Source organism: Diabrotica virgifera, chromosome 1, assembly GCF_917563875.1.
Source record: "Diabrotica virgifera virgifera chromosome 1, PGI_DIABVI_V3a".
Taxonomy (NCBI): domain Eukaryota; kingdom Metazoa; phylum Arthropoda; class Insecta; order Coleoptera; family Chrysomelidae; genus Diabrotica; species Diabrotica virgifera.
In genome coordinates, this window is record NC_065443.1 from 291,016,235 (window position 1) to 291,037,235 (window position 21,001).

A 21,001-nucleotide genomic window follows, 5' to 3' on the forward strand; every position below is an offset into this window, starting at 1 on the left:
TTCCAGTGGAGCCTCAATAATATTGAGAGGGATTTTGATACCATATGGTATCCGTGGGCGCTAATGGGTTAAAGCAAGAGTAACTTTTAGTACTAGAATACCTCATAACTTAATAATCTAGCGTCAAAAATTCTTAAAAATTAAAGACAAAAAAGTTATGCAATAAAATAACCGTTGACCTACCCAAAAGTACCAGTTTTCGTTTTTCTAAATAGTTTTTTTTTAATTATTTTTTGGTATTCAAAAAAAGAAAAATTTTAAAATCTATTTTTCTAGAAAACGGTGTATCCTTTCGACTTAAAATAAGAGTACTTTTTAGTATTATAATACCTTACAAAAAACAATAAGTTCCTTTATAAAAGGTATATATTTAAAATCCCTAAAAAGGCTACATCACAGAACTAGTTTGCGATTGGTTGACCAATCATGATCAGTGCTTACCTAAAATGAATATAACCTGATAAAACAATGCAAAGGTTTTAAAATTTTGACTACGGTTAAGAAAAAGTTGTAGGTGATCTAACATGCTAACCACTAAGATATAATATTACAAAAATATGTGGGTAAAAAACCTTTAAAGGTAATCCGTCACGGAAACATCGATTAAAAATGCTAACTTAAGCATAGATGTTTAAAATATTCCATTTAATACGCCCTATTTTAATATTTTAAACATCTATGCTTCAGTTAGCATTTTTAATCGATGTTTCCTTGACGGATTACTTTTAAAGGGTTTTTACCCACATATTTTTGTAATATTAGTATATCTTGGTGGTTAGCATGTTAGATCACGTGAGTATAACCCACAACTTTTCTTAACCGTAGTCAAAACTTTAAAAACTTTGCATTGTTTTATCTGGTTATATTCATTTTAGGTAAGCACTAATGATGATTAGTCAACCAATCGAAAACTAGTTCTGTGATGTAGCCCTTTTTAGAGATTTTAAATATATACTTTTTATAAAGGATTTTATTGTTTTTGAAGTTATACTTCTTTACGCGCGATATGAGGGTGCATTTTTATATGTTAAAACCTACGATCCCGGCGCATGCGCATTATAACTTTGTTCTGATTGAATGTTCAAATGACATGTCAAAAATTATCCAATATGGCAGCTGTAGCGCAGCTGTGGTTTGGACGGTTGACGGTTTGGTTATGTACGGCTGTTGCGTTTTAAAATTTGTGGGAAGAGAAACAACAAAGGTTAGTTAATAGTTATACTGCCTTTTTAAATAGTTTTCATATTATATTTTGGAAGTTATACTTCAAAATGTTTTAATTTATGTATGTATCAGTCCAGAAAAGGTGTGGAAAGAATATATTAGTGTTTTTAAATATATTTTTCTACAAACGTGTTAAAAATGCAATTTTTAGGACTCCATAGGAGCGTTCAAAAAGCTACTTTAAGGCACTAGTGCTTTAAAAATTTTAAGGCACTGCAGTTAAAAGTGAATTGTCAAATTGTGAAACGTCAAAATATTAATATTTCATTTATTAACATTAATATTAATAACACAACTTGCGCAATTTGAAAAAGGTGGTTTAAAAGGTTTTTTATTATAATTTTGTGTCTTTGGATTTGTCTTCCTTGGGCGTAAAATAATAAAACATCTATTTTTATATTTCACTTGTCACCGTGATGTATAATTATGTATATCTGAAAGGTAACTAGCATGCGGCTTAATGACCTTGTTGGTAGAGCATTGGACCAGAGATCAAAAAAACGCGAGATTGCGGGTTCAAATCCCATATGATTCATATGTATAAATTTCTTTTTTTTTTTTTAATATTTGGCATTGTTTGGCATAAGTTTTGGTTAATTTTTGGTAATTATTGTTAATTTTTTGTATTGTAACTGTTAAGTAGGTATATTTATTTCGTTGAAATTATATTATAATAGAAGTATAACTTCTTACGTGCGTACAAAGTACACACACACATTCTTTTTTGTATTATATGGTATACAGCCAACTACAGGAAAACTTTTTCCTTGTGGATTTTTATAACACCTTACGTTTTGAGAGTAAACAGTAGCAATCAACAGGTAGCAAAAACGCGTTCCAAGATTGCGGCTGTAATTTTGAATATTTTTTCGAGATATTTGGCACACGTATTCGTAATATAATAAAGAATGGCGGCACAGAGCCCAATTTGAAAAATATATTAATATGTGGAAATTACTCTGTAATTAAATACAATATTAAAAAAACGAGCCTGTACCGCCATTAAAAAGAACAAAAAAATACACTTTCTTCAAATAAACTTTTTTATCCGATGCGTAGATTTTGTGTCATTTTGGAACTACTAAATTTTTTTATTCCATTAGTAGTTCCAAAATGACACAAAATCTAGGCATCGGATAAAAAAGTTTATTTGAAGAAAGTGTATTTTTTTGTTCTTCTTAATGGCGGTACAGGCTCGTTTTTTTAATATTTTATTTAATCACAGAGTAATTTCCACATATTAATATATTTTTCAAATTGGGCTCTGTACCGCCATTCTTTATTATATCACGAATACGTGTGCCAAATATCTCGAAAAAATATTCAAAATTACAGCCGCAATCTTGGAACGCGTTTTCGGAACCTGTTGATCGCTATTGTTTCCTCTTAATAATCCAGACTCAAAAATGCTTAAAAATTAAAAACAAAAAAAGTTATGCGATAATATAACTGTTGCCCTACCCAAAACGGACGCATATGACCGGTACTAGAAATTCGCAATTAATGAAATCGATTCATCTCTGGAATATAAATAAACGTAACAGTTTTCGTTTTTCTAAATAGAAGTTTCTGGAGATATTTAAGAAAAACTAATTACCAGACATCAATTTTAAATAGCTCTACCTCCTTAAGAAGCATTTTCGGACTAGATGAATTGGGTTAAATTGTGTTAAAATTATCTGAGGAATCTCCTGTCTTCGTTTGCTGGTAGAGTTTCTGGACACTCTGTATAAGAGTTATGTCATGTACACTTTCAGTCGTTTTATTTTTTTCTTGAACCCCCGTGCTCAACTTCTCGAGGATGTTAAAGGTGCTAATATAGGCAAATATTACCTGAAATAGCCATGTGTACTAGATCTTCACCTTCCGTAGTTTTAAACAGCTTCCATGTGTCATAGCACGAGGCTATGCTAAATATTGCCGTCAAATCTACACGAAAAAAAGTTTATCAAAGACGTGTCAAATAATATTGAATATTGTCTACATACCTTTTCTAACATTAATAGCTGTCCATGAATAGAAGTAGACGTTCACACCTCCATGCTTTAGAATTTCTCTTTTAGCGTATACCAAAAACTCATCTATTTCTGCTTTGGCTTGGTCGTATTCTTCAGCAAGAAATTCTCGATCAATAACTATAGCTAAAAATAAACGAATCTTTTAAATAAAAGAATATCTGCAATATATTTTCAAAGCAATATTATCTCAAATAAAAGATCTATTAAATATCCCTGTTTTAAATATAAGAAAGATGAAAGATATTGACTTATTGTAGGTACATTTCAATGTAAAAACTTTAATATATTATAGCTTCAAGTGTAATTTAATGATAATATTTAGGTATTACTTAATGCTAAAGACTAACTCACCTATGGATGCGTTGGTAGTCAACAAAGAAGGAAAACTCTCACAAACCCCGTACCTCACCAAGGCAAACAAGGAAAACCATACATAGATCCCGACACCCATCTTGTTCGCCACCTTTTCTGAAAAGTTCCGACACACATATTCTTTTCCAAACCTTATTAGACCCTTTTCTTTGAATCCTAAATATTAATTTCTTTATCTTTGCAGGTGTCGATGTAGAACACTACTTATTTCTGTGGTAATGTACGATTTTTCTGATTTCCTAACAAGGGCACTGAAAGGTCAATGTGAATTTTTAATGATGCAGTGGCATAGACACGACATGATATTTTATGAAAGTAATCGGATTGGGCACTGGGTTAGTTATTTCTATGAAATTTGGGGCAGCTAAGAATACAGAGTGTTTATAAAAGACAGAAGAAAACGCAAATGACTCACATATGTATACTTCACTAATGAAACTGATCTCAGTACTATTTGTAATTAATATTATGTTAATATGAAAGTGGCATAAGTTAATTTAAGGTATGTCTATTGGTATGTTTTACCACCATAGAGAACAGGCAGGTTTTAGGAAAAACTTTGGCACTAACGACCACCTCCACTGCATAAAAGGGATTATCGAAAAATCTATCGAATACAACCGACCATTGGTCCTGGCTTTCGTAGATTTTCGCAAAGCATTTGATACGATAGAAATTAACAGCATAATAAGAGCGTTGGAGGAAAGTCGTACCTATAGATTATCGGTACTCCAAACTGAACATCTACAATAATGCAACTATGACCGCCCGACTACACAAATATAACAAATCTATAAAAATCAAAAAAGGAATTAGACAGAGAGACGTTATCTTCCAAACTCTTTACGGCAGTACCTGAACATGCTTTCAAACAATTGGAGTGGGACGCCAAAGGAATAAATGTCGACGGCGAAAGGCTCTTCCACCTACGATTCGTAGATGATATAGTTATTATAACAGACAACTTAAAAGAGATTAGAACTATGCTTACTGAGTTAGATGCCGCCTATAATAAAGTTGGCTTAAACATAAATTTTGGAAAGGCACAATACATGACAAGCCTAGTCCTTATTTCCTTTTGATAACTGTTCCCTTTTAACATAGTTTTTAGTGTATGAGTGTTTTCCCATACTGCTTGCTGAATATTGTTCACCGACAATTCTGCTTGCTTATCTAATTGCTCTGCGTTTCGTAGTGGAACTCTTACATTTATTTTCTCTTCAAGGCTCAGCTTAAAACTTGCCCAATCCGTCAATTTTGTTTGTTAATGTAGGGTTACTTTCTTTATTAATAATTTTGTCACTCATGACTAGAACTACGGGCGACGAATCAGAATTTAAGTCCTAACAGTCGTCAATGTCTAGAAAATTATTAGAAGTCTCTTTCAATAATAAACCTTTTTTTCTAAGAAAAAAATGTATACCATTTTTATTCAGTTGCAATGCGAAGCCAAAACTGTCTTAATTTTTTACTTAGTTCAGAGAGCGCAACCAGCACTCTTATAGACGATTTCACCACTTTTTAGTGGTTCTTCAGAGAATGCATAGGTTACTTATCTCTGTCCTAAGTAGAAATTTTCGACTCTATTAGTCCACGCATTGCAACTGACGAGATGGTAGCCCAGATAGCATGTAAACTTGTGGCAAGTTTGATTCTTCTTTGATTTTACATTGCTGCGTCAAATATGAGGAGGCAAGTTTGTGACAAGTTTGCTGCAATATTGTTATGACAAAGATGATGATTCAAGTTTGTAGCAACTTTGCTGCAAGCTTACCGCTGCTTACGTTCATTTCGGTTTGATTTTCGTTCGGTGCCGACTGATGTCACGCCCACGCTAACGAAAGTGTTGCCACCCGGAGGGAAATTTCCATTTTTGCGAGAATTTTCAACATAAAAGGGAAACAGTTAACTCAAAAGGGAATTTTTGCTCCAGTCCAAATTGTAATATATTTAAAAAAATCAAAATATTTGAAAATAATTGAACACATTTTCTCAGATTTTGTAAATAGGAGGGAATTTTTTCATAAAAGTGAAAATTTTTAAGGTAAGTTGAGAGAAAAAGCTTACTCGACGGCTGGCAACACGCAAAAAATAACCTGCTACGGCTACGCTGTGATAATTGGTGGTTATGTTCTATGTTGTTATATTTTTCTTCGAGTCTTTTACAAAACTTAAATTTACCGTGTAATTCTCCGAGACTATTACCTAAGCTGAAGCTTATTTTCTTCAGTTTTTCATAGACCAACCTGCTTATGGTGATTACATATTAGTATTCTTTTTGATTTGGTGGAATAGAGGATATTAGGGTAAGTTTTTTTAGCTTCTAGCTGTATTCACATAGTACTATCTAAAATAAATTATATAGGTATTATAATAAAACTATTTATAAAAAAAAATAGGTTTTATTGTAAAATTGTTACTTTAACATATTATGTTTACCTCTTTTAATATCATAGATTAATTCTGTTCACACAGCCAGAGTTTATATCAATTTCTTTTCTTTGTTTCAGAGCTGATAGGCAAAACCGAGCATCGAAATCTGAAGCTAGGTGGTTTAATGTAGGTTCCAATGAATGATTTTAGACAATAGATTGTATTTTTAGATTTTATTTGAGTGATTAATAAATAATTATATAAAATGGTACTGTATTTTTTATTCACGTTGTTTTATTCAAATTGTGGCTAATATGTCGAAACAAAACTTAAGCAAGTTTGTATGAAGTTTGAAAAAAACAAACTTCATACAACAAAATAAAACAAGCCTTCAGCAAGTTTGTTATATCAAGTTTGAAAAAACAAACTTCATGCAAGTTTGTCACACTGTAACTATAAAGTTTGATTTAAACTTGCTGCAAGTTTGCAGAGTTGCCATGGAAAACTTACAGCAAACTTTCATGTTTGATGTATCAAACTTGTTGCAAGTTTGAAACAAGTTTATATTGCTATCTGGGAGTAGGTGCGTAGCGGCATCTGCTAAATAAAAGTTAAAGTTTTCATCCTAATAAAAATATTTTTAAAAGATATTTAACTAAAAATTATTGGACCATTTTCCTGGTAACACCTCCATGGCTTCTAAAAATTGCAAGCCAGATGGATGCTGAAGCGAAGAAGACAAGAGGGAATTCTAAAACTTGCAATTCACGACCCCGTCTATTCAGCGTGGTAAATTCCAACGGAAAATGGACCTATATTACTCAAAGTAGTAAAACTAATATAAAATAAAAATGTATACCATTTTTATTCAGTTGCAATCCGAAGCCAAAACTGTTTTAATTGTTACTTAGTTCAGAGAGCGTAACCAGCACTCTTATCGACAATTTCACCACTTTGTAGTGGTTCTTTAGAGAATACATAGGTTGCTATATATCGTCGGCTTACTGCCAAAACCAAATAACTCCACTTTTTAAATTTTGGGAAGTCTACCTTTTAAACTTTAATTTAAAATGAAAAATCGTCTGAATTTAAAAAATGAAATATATTTTTGAATAATGAATGCAACATATTTTTCAGCTCTTAAATTATTTTTTAAATTCAGACGATTTTTCATTTTAAATTAAAGTTTTAAAGGTGGATTTCTCAAAACTTTGAAAAGTGGAGTTGGTTGGTTTTGGCAGTAAGCCGACGATATGTCCTAAGTAGAAATTTTCGACTCTATTAGTCCACGCATTGCAACTAACGAGATGGTAGTAGGTGCGTAGCGGCATCTGCTAAATAAAATTCAAAGTTTTCTTCCTAATAAAAATATTTAAAGATATTTTTAAAATATATTTGATTGAAAAATTGAATATACCCATGGACGTATAAACACATCTGTGTTTATAAGTCCATGAATATACCCCATTCCACGAATATACGACACTCTTGGATGATCGCGACAACGAATATTTTACTGTGCAAAATATGAAGAACGAAAGTAAATTGCAAATTATATTGTTATTTATTGGAGTAATTTTAGAGCAAAATACTTTCGTATTTATTATGTTGCACACTAAAATATTCGTTGTCGCGATAATCCAAAACGTCGTATATTCGTGGAATACACCATACATTTTTATTTTATATTAGTATTACTCCTTTGAGTAACATAGGTCCATTTTCCGTTGGAATTTACCACACTGAACAGACGGGGTCGTGCATTGCAAGTTTTAGAATTCCCTCTTGTCTTCTTCGCTTCAGCATCCATCTGGCTTGCAATTTTTTAGAAGCCATGGAGGTGTTACCAATGGTCCAATAAGTTTTCAATTAAATATCTTTTAAAAATATTTTTAAATATTTTTATTAGGATGAATTGACTTCATCACAAAGCTGTATAAGAACCAGTATATAAATGCTGCAAGATTTACTAAACTTATGGTAATAAGTAACCTAAAAAGAGGCCAAAATAATTGAATCATAATTTTAAAAGTATTTATTTATTCTAAAAAGTTTCAAATGTGTTCTTCTGGAAGTATCTTCTGAATCCATTCCAGTAGATGTAAAATTTCGTTTTTCTTTAACTCATGCATGGCGTTTTTAATCGGCATAAATTCGGCCTTTATACCGATCTTCTGAAGGTCCTGAAACGTTTTTTCACCCCAAGAAATCGGAACCATTGTGTCTTTATCACCGTGAAACATGTACAATGGAGTAGTTGTAGACTTGGGTTCTTTTAGTGTAACTGATCCATTGTTTAAGAAGGATGACATGGTAAAGGCACCAGCTAGACCGGGATTAAACCTGTAAGCTGTATGTAATGCTAGCGCTCCTCCCATAGAGAAGCCACCTGGAAAAGTATTATTAAAACGTTTAGAGATGAGATAGATACTTAATGGCTGCGGTGCATTATGGATAATACCAAAATTCCGTATCAGCTTTTATTCAACAAAACTTGAATAAAAGGCAAAAGTAAAAGCACAATAAGAAAATAGAAGGTTGTAATAGGTATAGGCGGAAACATTGAGTGAAACAATCCAAAAAGAAATTGTTAATGGCAATTTTATACTACCAACCAAACTCACCTATAATTATTCTATTTGGACTAACATTGTTATTTTTGCTTATTTTATTAATAAATTCTTTCATCACTTTGCCAATGGAATCCAAAGTTTCAGTATGTTCTGGTACATCCGGTGTTATACTGTGTCTATCAAACCAAACATTGCTCATCTAAAAGCATAAGAAGATGTTCTGAAGCTATTTCCTTGTGGCATTTTTATAATTACGTATTTTTTATGGGAAATAAGCCACAATTTTACTAAAAAATGAATTTATTAACTTTTTAATTTATTAACCCGATTTGCGCTTCGAAACGTTAATAAATTCATTTTTTAGTAAAATTGTGGCTTATTTCCCATAAAAAATACGTAAGCATAAGAAGAATATCAAAATATTTTTCCGTAAATATGAAATTTCATTTATTGAAGATGCTTGTCTGTCAGCTTTATCCTAGCGTTGATTGATAAATATATGTCCTTAAATTATCATTCAACGGTACTATGATCTGTTTTTAAACCAGGATGAGTACCTAATTCAAATTTACCGCGCCGTAATGCTTGTTTGTAATTGGTCCAACCTCAGGCAAGTTAATGAGTTTACTCCACTGTTATGAAATTTTGACACTATTGACATTTATGAAATTTTCACACTATTGGCATTTCATAGGTTAATTAAGTTATATCGGCTATTTTTTGCGTTTTCCGCGTTATTCCTTTAATTTTTAGATTTTTAGCCTGCTTTTATATAAAAAGCAGTTGATTTTCGAACTCTTTAGCGACGTATTAGCAGGGACCCCGCTACCATAAGTGCAAAGTGTGCAATGCACACGGGCGCCATCTTTTAGGGGCGCCAAAACCCGGGGCCAAAATTGCAAAATAATTTGAAAAAAAAAAGTTAAGTGATTTTAAAATAAAAGTTGAGAAATTAATTAGGATTAGGTATAAAGAGGAGAAAAAGAGGTGAAAAACAGAATACTTCGGCCACATAATTAGAGAACCTAAATACCATCTACTTCGCCTTTAATACAAGGAAAAGTGGAGGGAAAGAAATGGATTGGTCGAAAGAAATTTTCATGGTTGCGTAATATTAGACAATGGTGTGGAGCCACAGTAGAAAAATTTCGCGCAGCAGTCGATAGAGAGAGCTTTCGGGAACTTGTAAACATGATGACGGCCAACGTCTGAATACGGACACGGCATCTAAAGAAGAAGAAGGTATAAATACACACGAAATTTTATTAGTATAGTATTTTTACTACAAAAGCGATATTACGTAGGTCAAAATTTTTTTACGTAAGAGAACTGTCAAAACATTAGAATGAGACTTTTCATTATTGCCATGTATATATCATCCAGTTACTGCTGATTCCTATGTGAGGGAACATGTCAGAAGTCAGGCATTTTAATTTATTTTGTTATGATTTTATTCTGTTTGTTTTATTTTGATAGTTTAGTGTACAAAATAATAGTCCATTTACTCAGTGTTTGTTGTGAATTTTAAAGAACCGATTATATTGACGTGAAATTTGGCATACACACATAGCTAATATTCCAAAGAAAAAAAGTGATATTGAGCCCAGGGCTTTTGCCCTGGGGGTGAGTTTTACCCCTTCTCGGGAGTGAATAAACATACGTTCAAAATAAGTCCGAAATAGGATAAATTGACTAATTGTAAGCAACTTTGGTTCTATAGATTTTTCACTAAGTCATTACTTTTTGAGTTATTTGCTAGTGAATATGTTCATTTCTCAACAAAAAACCCCGTTTTTCGCAAATAACTTAAAAGTATGTATTTTATCGAAAAAAATGATCTCAGCAAAAATATAACTTACCAAAAAAGTGAATAAAATGGTGTACTTATATTTATGAAGTCTATAAACACAGTAGAAGCAGATCTGCAGCTAACGAAAAGTAGGTTCTTATTCGTAAAATTCCCAATCGAATATTTATTCGTGAAATAACAAAAAAAAAATGAAGCACTTTTCGGGTAAAACTCATTACAACTTTTTTAACGTGTTTAAATTATTTATTTTTGTTTTTTTTAAGTTTCTGGCATAAAAAAGTAAGTAAGCTACGGTCAAAATAAAGTTGTTCCCTTATTTTTTGGATAAAAAAAATCGTAAAAGTTTCATCGGTTCAAATTGCTCATTTTTGAAAAGATTTGGGTTTAAAGTAAAAATTTTTTAATCTTGAAAATAATTCCTTGTGTACAAAATAACTTAAAAATTATTATCTAGTGATACCCAAAATCTCAAGTAAAAAAAATGTAGGTTTTGCTTTTCTGAATAATTTGAATTTTTTGTTTTCCTCTAAGTCAAAACTTTGTTAAGATATGACTTCAAAAATTGAATATGTAGGTACCCTCGTGATTAGTGACGCATTTAAGCCCTTTTAACTACAGCCTTTTCAAAAATAAGCACTTTGAACCGATGAAACTTCATATCAATATAAACGATACATAAGTAAAGTAGCTTGTGGTAAAGAGGTAACGATTAATTTCATTTTAGATGCTAATTAGGGGCTAATTTTCACGATTTTTTTTACCAAATAAAAGTGTTAACATTATTTTGATTGTAACTTACTTTCGATGCTAGAAACTTAGAAAAAAGAAACACAAAGAAAGATCCTTTTAAATACTTTAAAAACGTTATAATGAGTTTTTCCCGATAAGTGCTTGATTTTTTGGTTATTTCACGTTGAAATCTTTGATTTGGAATTTGACGAATAAGAACCTACTTTTCATTAGCAACAACTCTGCTTCTACTGGGTGTACAGATTTCAAATATACACCATTTTTTTTTACATTTTTATAAGTTATATTTTTGCTAAGAATATTTTATTCGATAAAATACTTACTTTTTGAGTTATTTGTGAAAAACCATCTAAAAACTTGTTTTTTTTTTATTGAAAAATGAACATATTTACTCGCAAATAACCCGAAAAGTATCGAACTGGATAGAACGAAAGTTGCTTAAAATGAGATATTTTATCCAATTCCGGATTTTTTTGAACGTATGTTTTTTCATCCCCGACAAAGGGTGAAACTTACATCCAGGGCAAATCACATATCAGCACAATACCACTTTTTTCTTTGACATGTTAGATATGATAAAAAAAAATTTTATGACAATCCAAGCGGTTCTTTAAAATTCGGAGGTTTTACAATATTTGGCCGTGAATGAATGGACCATGAATATGACTTCTAAAGTTAATTTTTTTGCTTTATTTCAAGCACCTACCTACCTACCTACTGTACCTACCGTCAAAAAAATACATAAAAAACTTGATCCAAAATGCCTTTAAGGGGCGCTAAAATATTTTTTGCACACAGGCGCCAGTAACCCTTACGGGGGCCCTGCGTATTAGTATAATATAATATTTATTCATCGAAGGCAGACATGATCAATCAAAAAAGAAGATATTTGGTGATTTTTCTAGTGACTTTCTTGGGTGTGGATCTGTTTTCCTGGTTTAAAAACAACGCATACCCAAGCAGCAAGAGTCAGTCGAAGAGACGTCGAATGTATGTCACTACTCGACGTCGAAATACGTCGAAACAACGGTCGGTTCAACGTGAATTCGACGGCACAATGTCATAGTTGAAACGACGTCGACTTATGACGTCTAATCGACGACGAGATATACCTCACTGATAACGTTATATAGACGTACAATAGACGTTGGAAGTTATTTATCGCAGGTATAGTTTCTTTGAATGGCAGCTTTCAGTCGTCAATTGGATGTACATGCACTTCATTTTTAGCATTTTCAAGTTAAAAAATAAACAGGGCATGTGTCTTCCGATTAGCAACTGCTGCTCTAACAAACGTAACCTGTGTCAAATAGTAAAGAAATCAAAAACTCTGTCAAAACTTTTATTATATAAAATACAAAAAACTTTGTAAAATGACATATGGATATAAAATACAAGAAACTTTGTAAAGCAAATGGCAGGTAGGGTGGCTAAGATATACCTGGTGACGAGATCAGGTAACAGTGAATAACTTTTTTGTTTATAAACCGATTATTTTGAAATCACATAAATATTCAGCTTTTGGCGGTGCTTCAATTATTACTTCCGGTTTAACCGGAAATGAGATAATTTTTTTGTGACAATTTTGTTCTTCACAAAATTTCAAATCTAGTGATGTATCATACTTGACAATGTATCTTTTTGAAAATCTTGAATCGCATCCCCATGGCTATTTAAAAATATGTAATATTTGAATGGTCATAAATAAGTATTTTTTTTTTAATAAATATAACTTTTTAATAATAATCTTTTTCATAAAATTTGCAAAATATTGATGTGTAAAACATACTTTTTTAAATAGTCAAAAAATTTAATTCATTAAAAATTTGAACATAATCGAGAATATTTTTATTTTTAAATTTTTTGACTATTTTTAAATAAAGATGTTACATTTTATACATCAACATCTTGCAAATTTTATACTTATCCTTAAAAACTTGTGTTTATATTAAAAAAAAATACTTACGACCATTCGAATATTGGAATTTTTATTTTTGTTTTGTTTTTCAAATATTTTTTTATCGAAATAAAATTTTAAAACAAATATTCGGCAGAACACAAGATAATTATTAATTTTTTTATATGCAAGCTAATTTTTCAAAATAATATGTTTAAATAGTCATGGCGGGATGTGATTCAAAGGAAATGACAACTTTAACAATTAGTCATCAATAATTTAAGGATGCGTTTACGTTAAAAATGGGATGAAAACGAAAAATGCAAACCATTTAAATTCCTTTCATAAATTCTTAACCAAAATACTTCATAGAATACCTATCTTACTTAGTCCATGTTGCAATAAAATATCGTTCTTAAAAATTACTTTGTAAAGATAGTTATTGCGCTTCAGTGAAATATCACCAAATTTCATCAAAGTATTTTTTGACAATGATATTTTAATTCAACATGGAAAAATATGCGAGGTAGGTATTCTATGAAGTATTTTGGTTAAGAATTTATGAAAGTAATTTAACAGTTTACAATTTTGATTTTCCCACCATTTTAAATTTAAATGCACCCTTAAAAACCATATGTTGCCACTTTACAATTTTGACAATATCTGATAGAAGACTTTAATTTATTACTATTTATTTAATTTATTTTAGATTCGAAAAAATAAAAATGTACTTTTACATTGCTCATTTCTAAATGTTTGAAAGAATTTAATTTTTTTTCATAAATGGCCAAATGTCCCTCTCAAAAGTATACCCTCCTCCATTAAAAGTAAAATTTATTTTTGTAAAAGTCTGCTGAAGTTTGTTTTTTTCCATAATAATGCTAAAATATTTACTTTATAATAAAGGAAATGATAACCATTTACTGTTGTTGGGTGGATCAAGAGGGAATAACATACATTTTGTAATTATACTGTCGAGATTAAAAAGTTCCATATTTTGAAGTAGTTTACTTACGATGCAAATATTAAGTGATTTTGATTCAAAAGGGTAATTATAGAAAGATTCGTAAGATGTAAACTTTTGACCTATTAAAAAATATTCATTTTTAGCATTAACTATGTTATTAATTTTTATTACACAATATTGGTTGTTTAGACAATAACAGTTGACATTGGAATGTGCTTCTACAGTATACACAATATTATTATATTTAAGCTTATTATACTGTTTAGTAGAATTAAAAGATAAATGTAACAGTGGACCATTAAAATGTTGAATTTCACATTTCTCTGTGACACTATCATTAATTATGATATAGTATTAGCTTCTGTCAGGCGACAAAACAATTGTTCTAATGGTTTATTAGGTGATTTCACTGACTTTTTTATTTCATTTAAATAGTTTTCAAAAGGAAAAGCAGAAATCTGGTCCAATGGACCAAACAACCGAGCTTCTTCACTCAAGTGACACAATACATGAACATTATAAATTAAAAACTCTAATCCATACAGGTCTTTGGAATGGGTTATAAAGCAGTCCAGTAATTTTCTAGGAATATCACAACCAAAATTTGCTAAGTGCCTTTTAGATAACAGGATAGTAACAGAAGAATGCAATAGAAGAAAGTGTTCATACATAGCCTTATCAATATTTTTTAAAACTAGGACTCCTAAATAAAGCAAAAGAGTTCTAAATTCTGTTGCTTTAAAACGAGCTACCTCTGAAAGACTTCGAGGTTTTCTATTGAACTCTGAGACAACAAATTTTCCATAAAAAACTAAGTTTTCTGATATGTTTGTAACATCCCTACCACATAACCGAACACGCAAGTCACCACATATCCATGTGAGAAGAAGTTTTTTCATAACACCTAAGTATAAACAATGCATAGAGTCAATTGGAAATTTTGAAACCAATCCTATATTTAAGACTTCCAAAGGTGAAATTCCAGTATGATGATTCTGATCAGATTTTAGCAAAAATTACTGATCCGATCTCCTTGGTGCCAAAATGTTATTAAAAATCATCCTATGTTTAAAGTAGTCTCCTTCTTCAGTACATTTATCACACCCTGAATAACCGTTGTGCGATTTTATACATTTTATAAAGGCTCGAGCTGGAGCATCACAAATGAAACTATGAACATGTATCCTATATTCTTTATCTTTAAAGGTTAGACCATTCTCCAGTAAAAATTTAAGATCATTAATAAAGTCATTCAAATAATCAGCCAGTGGGCTAGGTTTAGAATTTCCACAAAAAACACCTATAGCGAATGTTTTCACTTTTATACTGCTATTTACAATTAAACCCAAGATAGGCCAAAACTGCACTGAAGAGCTTTTAAAAAGAGGTAAACCATCAATATTAAAAGATATTAGAATATCGTTTGAAATTATTGAATCATTTGTAGAAATATAGAATTTAAGATAATTTTCCAATCCAAAATGAACATAACTGCCTGAAGTTAGTTCTTTTTTTAAGGTAATAGTAGTTGGTGTGTTCAAAAGAGTCTTAGAACTCAGAGGTAATTCTGGATGAACTGGAACTAACACATGAAGAAGATCAGTTACTGTACTATGAGTGACTTTGTTACGAATTGCCCATCTCTTTAGTTCACCATGTAAGTCGTAAGAGTTTTTTTGAAATTTATTGGAGTTACTTGCATTATCTAAACAACTTATTAACTCTAAATCCATTTCAAAGTCAGATTCTATGCTCCTGTCATTTTCAATTTCACTAATATTATTACTATTAATTAAATTTTCAGAACTAACTTTAGAGTTGGTGACATCAGTACTAGAAATTATATTAACGGAATCACTATCTACTACTGTTTTACTAACAAGTGAAGAAGTCTGATTTAAATTACTTCTAGTGACATCAGTACTAGAAATTATATTAACGGTATCACTATGTACTACTGTTTTACTAACAAGGGAAGAAGCCTGATTTAAATTACTATTAAGACCTTCAATCGTATTTTTAAGTTCCTTAGCCACCCTCCTACACATTTGGCGTTCACCTACAGATTCTTTATAAAACCTTTGCATGTTTAATCAAATAAAAAACTAAAATTAAAACAATTCCAAATTAGTAATTTTTCTTGTTACGGTTAGGAGCATGTTTTAACCAGCGCTTAATAGCGTTCTCAACTTCATGAGTTGTAAAGTCAGTTCCTTGTTTTACTGCATCTATAATAAAAATAAAATTCAGTGTATCAAAAAATATACAATATATGGGTTGTTTCATTCAGAAACATAATTACACAATACGGACTAAAACTGTTTGTACTAAAAATGAGTTTTTTCACTCTGCAAATAATATTACAACCCATTCACATAAAATATAATTTCTTAACTTTTCTTTTAAATCTGGGTTTGGAAATTTAAAAAGATTAAGACCAAAAAAGATTAAAAAACAATATACAAGGCAGTTGGAAAGAAAAAACTGGGCAAAATAGATAAAATGCCCTATACCTCAAGTTATTAAAGGAGTACAACCCATTAAATATGAACCTTCTGCAAAACACCTAGGCATGCCCTATCTGTAGTTAAAGTATGTCTATTTTAGAATGAAACACCCCGTATAAACACCTTTCCTTATTTTCTTCACAATCCGTGTTTACAATCGAAGCAAGTTAATAAAAAACAAAAAAATTGAAACCACAAGACTCACCTAGAACCACTTTGTTTAAGCGCAGTTAATTAAATGGTCGCTTATTTGATACTCTGTCATGCCGCCAGTTGTTACCGAAGTAATTAAAATGCTTCGCAATATTATCTGTCAAAAGAGATCTTAATATCCTATTATTCTTCTGGGTAACATCTTTCAGGTTTGAAATTGAGGCGCAGTTTGATTTCTAAAAAAATATAAATTAAAAAAAAGTTATTTTACATTTAGGTGCAACTAATTTCTTTTAATTTATACAAAGAAAGTTTAATAAGGGAATAATTTTCTATTATAAACAAATCAGCAAAAAATTTAAATTTTCTTAATTTCTACAATTGGGTACAAGATGTATACAACTTACAAAAGTGTTGAAGTTCTCTTCTTCTGCCAAACATATTTCTAGTTCTTCCAGGTCTTGTAAGGATTCTATTGGCAATTTTATTTTGAAGTCATCAGGTAAATCTGAATTTTTAAATGGTTTTGATTTCTCCAAAATATTTAGAATTTTTCTGTTCTGTTCCTTAATTGTTAATATATGTTTAAGTAGAACCTTCAATCCTAGAAACAAAACATATTTACAACACATTGAATAAAGTACAGAAGGTTTTCCATTAGTTTTTTGCAATTATTCATTGATACTTATAAGGAATGCATGCTAACATTGTGTACCTATATCGTTGGTTGTACCTATGCCCATAAAAAATTGTAAGTTTGGGTAAAACACAATTTGACCATTTACATTAATAGTATCAGTAATAACTATAAAAATTAGATGATTTGTTACACTATTGGAAGCTTTTTCAAGTCAATTTTTACTGTGTGCTTTAAACCAACAATATTTTTGGCAAATCAATAAGGTAGTGTTGTGCAAAATTACTCCCATAAATAAAAGAACTTACCATTTGTATCCTGAAGACTATTATCAAAATTTAGAGACTCGTTCAGAGTCGGTGTTTGTATTTCAGTTGCTTCTTGCCTACCAAAAGACGATGAAATAAGAAATAATCCAAATATAAACTAATTTAATAAACGAGGAGCCAATGGATGGAAAAAAGCGAACTCCTTGAACACGATGGAAAAACAGGAAAACGTAAACTAACAGAAGACGGCATACACCACCATAACCAACAAAGCCATTTTGTTTGATTTGACATTTGACTGTCAAAAACGTCAATTGTCATCCAAAATACACAGATAGCGGCAAGACTTTTTTTAGCCAATCACTACATAGTATTTCAAAGTAATAATAATTTGATTGGTTAAAAAAATGAACTCGATATTTTGTGGACAGGACCTTTTTCGCCATTATGACAACTCAATGAGAAAGTTTCGCGCAAAATTTGAATTTATTTAATGATAAGTTTTTTGAAGATCGATGAGTGAAATCATTGTTATAGGTACTAATATTAAATTTATAGGTCTAACGATTAAAATAATGTTGTTTTGCTTTGTACCTCTGATGTTTTACTGTGTTTTTACTTTGAACTAAACTTTAGAATTGACGCGCGAAGTATTGGTACATTATAGAGTACCTACGCATTCGTTTGTCTAATGTCTATTTTCAGTTTGATTTATAGATATTTCTATATCAAATAACTATAATATTGATGGTTACTTTCATAACGTCTTTTCAACGTTCATTTTTGGTCGATAAATTCTACCGCCCTACAATCGACGTTAAATCAACGTCTATATTATGATGTCGAAAAGACGTCTACAAATCGACACCTAATCGATGTCGTTTTAAGGTCAATCGACGTCAAGGTCTACAAATGACTTAGTATCGACGTATATTCGACTAACTCTTGCTGCTTGGGTAATTACCAAATTGCTTACCTCTCCTCCCAGTGGTGTATAAGGTCGAAGGGGAGCTGTCGGAAAGTAAAATTTAATATGAGGCAATGAAAAATCTCCTACTAGAAACTTCATCCAGTCCAGAAACCCCTGACCAGTGTCACCTAAAAAATACAAAAAATTTCAATTTACTTTTCACCATAGGCAACCAGTTATACACAGCATTTAATAACTAATAGTCGATTTGAGAATTAAAATGTTCGATTATTATGACTTGACATTATTAATGTCATCGTGAGCAAAATGAAAATGTGAGGTTTTGAAAATGAAAGTACAATTCATGTGAAAAGTTTTTGAAAGTATGAAAGTTCCAACATATCAACTACAATTAAATTTCGGAAAATATATCCATTCCACTAAATATTTAATGTATATATATGCATGTACTTACCTGATCCATGTAAACATATCACAATTGCTGAGCATAGTTGTTTTTGTGGATTTATAACATGTACAGCTCCTAGGGACATTGTCACTATGTAGTATAAAATAATATTTTGCTTAAATCAATATGGTACAAACAAAGGCAGGTATTTTTCTGTTTTTGAGGCACATCGGCGAAGACAAATATTTTCTGATAACCTTTTACTTTTACCTATTTTTTTAAAGGAATTATTAGTAGGTATAATCGATTTTGACTTTCGATTTCGATTAAATTGAGTAGTTAGAAGTAGATAGATACTAATTCATCAATGGAAATAATAATAAAACTATTTTGAATATTTATAAAGATGCTGACATATTTAAATATGAAGGAGAAAGTTTTAGCTTAGCTTTAGTTTTACTTAGATTAAATTTTTAGCGAGATGTTTACTACTATTATTGTTTTAGTTTTAGATTTGTAATGTGGGTTGCCTAATAGTAGTAATAGTAATAAATGTTCGAGGTCATATTCTCCACATATTAATATCATGAGTTGTTTTGTTGGTCCGTATTTGGTGTCGGCTTCCTTAATTACCTTTTTCCATTTGTTATTATCTTATAAATAAACATCAACCCCTTTCAAAGACATGTTTTGTATAAGCATCTTTATCAGAACCGGTACTGTGCTTGGGATTAGGTCGAACTGCAAAATAAATAGGTACTCACGTTAAGAAAATAACAACGAGAAGAAAGAGAAACATATATTACAAGTAGGACTTGCAAAACCAAATTAGTACTTAAATAAATAATTATTTCGTTGTAAAACGAAACAAAAGCCGTCTTATATTTTAGTTTGTTCAGAGAGCATCAAAAGCACCCTAACCGGTTTCAAACTTTATTAGGTTATCATCAGAGAGTGCTTATTTGATTATCTTTGAACATTCTAAAATTCGGGCTGCCAGTATCGATTCACAACGAAATAACATGATGGTGTGGGTGTCGTAGCGACATCTGCTAAAAACAATCAAAAGTTTTGCTTTAATAAAATATTTAATTAATAAGTATTAAAAACAAACCTTTATTGGGACCAATTTTCTGGTAACACCGTCGTAGTTTCTAAAATTTGCAAACCAACGAATTACTGGAGCAAAGAAGGCCGAGGGAGATCTATCTCACTTCTCGCCTGTCCAGCGCGGTAAAATTCCAACGAAAAATGATCCCCCATACTCAAAAGAGGAGTAGCACTAATATAAATAAATAATCTTTTCGTTGAAAAACGAAACAAGGCCGTCCAAATTAGTACCTTTAAAACGAAGATAAAAGGATGAAATTGTGGAAATATAAACATCAGAAATTGTAAATAGTTTAAGATAGGATTGCTTTTTTAATGAAAACACAATTATCTACAGCCTTCGTATTGTGTCCAATAACAAAGCGTGAAACTATAAACATCAGAGATTGTAAATAGGTTTAAGATAGGATTGCTTTTATATTGAAAACACACTTACATCCTTCGTATTGTGTCCAATAACAAAACGTTAAACTTTCATGATCAAATTATCATGAAAGTAGACGATTGGGTTTCTTTTAAATTCGAGCTCCACCATTGTTCTACACGTGATTCGAGGCTACACTTCTAATCAGGAAGATTTGCGGTAGCTCGAACTGAAATGAAATGCTCTTCACCTATATGACGGTTATAGTTACATGGCACTCCTGAGTCACAGTATAAATAGGGACAGTAGAACTACTCTCCGAAAAATTGAAACTAAAATCTTTCAACGCGCATGGCGACCGCGCAAGGTTCCCAGTCGCTAGACCACCGCTCTTGCATTACTATTGCTAGTCGCGTAGAAACGTACGGGTTTTAACAGGGAGAACTCGCATCCACCACTGGTGAATTACCAATTGCGTACTGCCGGTATTACTTCTTGAGATCAAAGTGCCGACACAGAAGAGGTTTTACTGTTCCTGAGTAGTAGCGATCTCTATATGAACCAAGAAGAAATTAGGAAACTTTTTTTCGATGACTAATTAGTTGGTAGAAATCAATAATTGGTGGAAGCTATTGGATGATATTTTATAAATAACCTT

General features: G+C 31.1%; 3 protein-coding genes across 3 annotated transcripts in view; all 3 read right to left on the reverse strand.

Moving 5' to 3' along the window:
* Positions 1 to 3,884, reverse strand: part of LOC114329758 (ionotropic receptor 93a) — a 51,707-nt gene extending 47,823 nt beyond the window's left edge. Inside the window, exons 1-3 of the mRNA XM_028278965.2 lie at positions 3,594 to 3,884; positions 3,213 to 3,365; positions 3,058 to 3,153 (exon numbers count right to left, since the gene is read on the reverse strand). Of these exons, the coding sequence (XP_028134766.1) occupies positions 3,058 to 3,153; positions 3,213 to 3,365; positions 3,594 to 3,693 (349 nt within the window). The 5' untranslated portion in view covers positions 3,694 to 3,884. The remainder of the gene's footprint in view (positions 1 to 3,057; positions 3,154 to 3,212; positions 3,366 to 3,593) is intronic.
* A 4,123-nt stretch (positions 3,885 to 8,007) lies between these two features.
* Positions 8,008 to 19,164, reverse strand: LOC114329759 (lysophospholipase-like protein 1). Its single transcript, XM_028278967.1, has 4 exons — positions 18,936 to 19,164; positions 18,527 to 18,648; positions 8,612 to 8,759; positions 8,008 to 8,376 (listed from the first exon to the last, which is right to left on the reverse strand). The coding sequence occupies exons 1-4, from the start codon at positions 19,012 to 19,014 to the stop codon at positions 8,042 to 8,044; spliced, it is 684 nt and encodes a 227-aa protein (XP_028134768.1). The 5' UTR covers positions 19,015 to 19,164; the 3' UTR covers positions 8,008 to 8,041.
* LOC126879144 (uncharacterized) lies at positions 12,449 to 17,824 on the reverse strand. Its single transcript, XM_050642140.1, has 4 exons — positions 17,590 to 17,824; positions 17,052 to 17,248; positions 16,697 to 16,880; positions 12,449 to 16,212 (listed from the first exon to the last, which is right to left on the reverse strand). The coding sequence occupies exon 4, from the start codon at positions 16,069 to 16,071 to the stop codon at positions 15,001 to 15,003; it is 1,071 nt and encodes a 356-aa protein (XP_050498097.1). The 5' UTR covers positions 16,072 to 16,212; positions 16,697 to 16,880; positions 17,052 to 17,248; positions 17,590 to 17,824; the 3' UTR covers positions 12,449 to 15,000.
* Positions 19,165 to 21,001: the final 1,837 nt, after the last annotated feature.

Bases quoted from the DNA above. Each gene is read 5' to 3' on its own strand.
- LOC126879144 (XM_050642140.1), bottom strand. From the start codon at position 16,071: ATGCAAAGGTTTTATAAAGAATCTGTAGGTGAACGCCAAATGTGTAGG.
- LOC114329759 (XM_028278967.1), bottom strand. From the start codon at position 19,014: ATGTCCCTAGGAGCTGTACATGTTATAAATCCACAAAAACAACTATGC. The intron at 8,760-18,526 runs GTAAGCAATTTG...TTATGCTTTTAG, and splicing joins ATACACCACTGGGAGGAGAG to ATGAGCAATGTTTGGTTTGA. The intron at 8,377-8,611 runs GTGAGTTTGGTT...ATACTTTTCCAG, and splicing joins TCCAAATAGAATAATTATAG to GTGGCTTCTCTATGGGAGGA.